This window comes from Hippocampus comes, unplaced genomic scaffold (assembly GCF_001891065.2).
Source record: "Hippocampus comes isolate QL1 unplaced genomic scaffold, H_comes_QL1_v1.1 scaffold40, whole genome shotgun sequence".
Lineage (NCBI taxonomy): Eukaryota > Metazoa > Chordata > Actinopteri > Syngnathiformes > Syngnathidae > Hippocampus > Hippocampus comes.
Genome location: NW_017842058.1, coordinates 58,649 through 59,247, shown reverse-complemented (window position 1 = coordinate 59,247; position 599 = coordinate 58,649). Strand labels below are relative to the sequence as shown.

At 46.2% G+C, this 599-nt stretch overlaps 1 protein-coding gene across 1 annotated transcript in view; it reads right to left on the bottom strand.

Annotated features, from left to right (window-relative positions):
• nckap1l (NCK associated protein 1 like) overlaps window positions 1-599 on the bottom strand; it is a 20,774-nt gene that overhangs the window by 6,843 nt on the left and 13,332 nt on the right. Inside the window, exon 23 of the mRNA XM_019861117.1 lies at window positions 204-301. Within this exon, the coding sequence (XP_019716676.1) occupies window positions 204-301 (98 nt within the window). The remainder of the gene's footprint in view (window positions 1-203; window positions 302-599) is intronic.

The window sequence follows — 599 nt, the reverse complement described above, 5'->3', positions numbered from 1 at the left end:
TATACTACTGGTGAGTCCATGAGTCCACACACGTGTCCATTATTTGTTTAGAAATTATTGACCGAACTTGTTAAAAATGAAAATGGTTTTCTGTCAATGTCATGCATGTTGTTTTTGGAGTCTCCTGAAAAGTGATGATTTTGGAGCGACAAGGATTCCGCCCGACGCCAGCCCTATGTGTTACAATGATTTCATTTCGGTACCTTGAGTTCGCTGATTTGCGAGGTGATGTGCCACATGAGGTTCTCGCTCAGGAACTTGAGGCCGTAGGCGCCCAGCAGCTCGGCCAGCGCTCGCAGCTCTGTTTGCAACATCATCTTAGTATCACATTCACATCACGACCTACCAATATAGATATCTGACAAAAGAACTTGTGTGTGTTTAACATTGGGGGTGGTGGTTCGTGGACTGAGTGCCAATGAATCACATGAGGTCGGCGTGTACAGTACTGTAAGCACTGAAATATACACGGAGTGAGGAGTCTGTTCTGTGTGCATAGCTCAGGATGTAGGTGTGTGTGTGTGTGTGTGTGTGTGTGTGTGTGTGTGTGTGTGTGTGTGTGTGTGTGTGTGTGTGTGTGTGTGTGTGTGTGTGTGTGT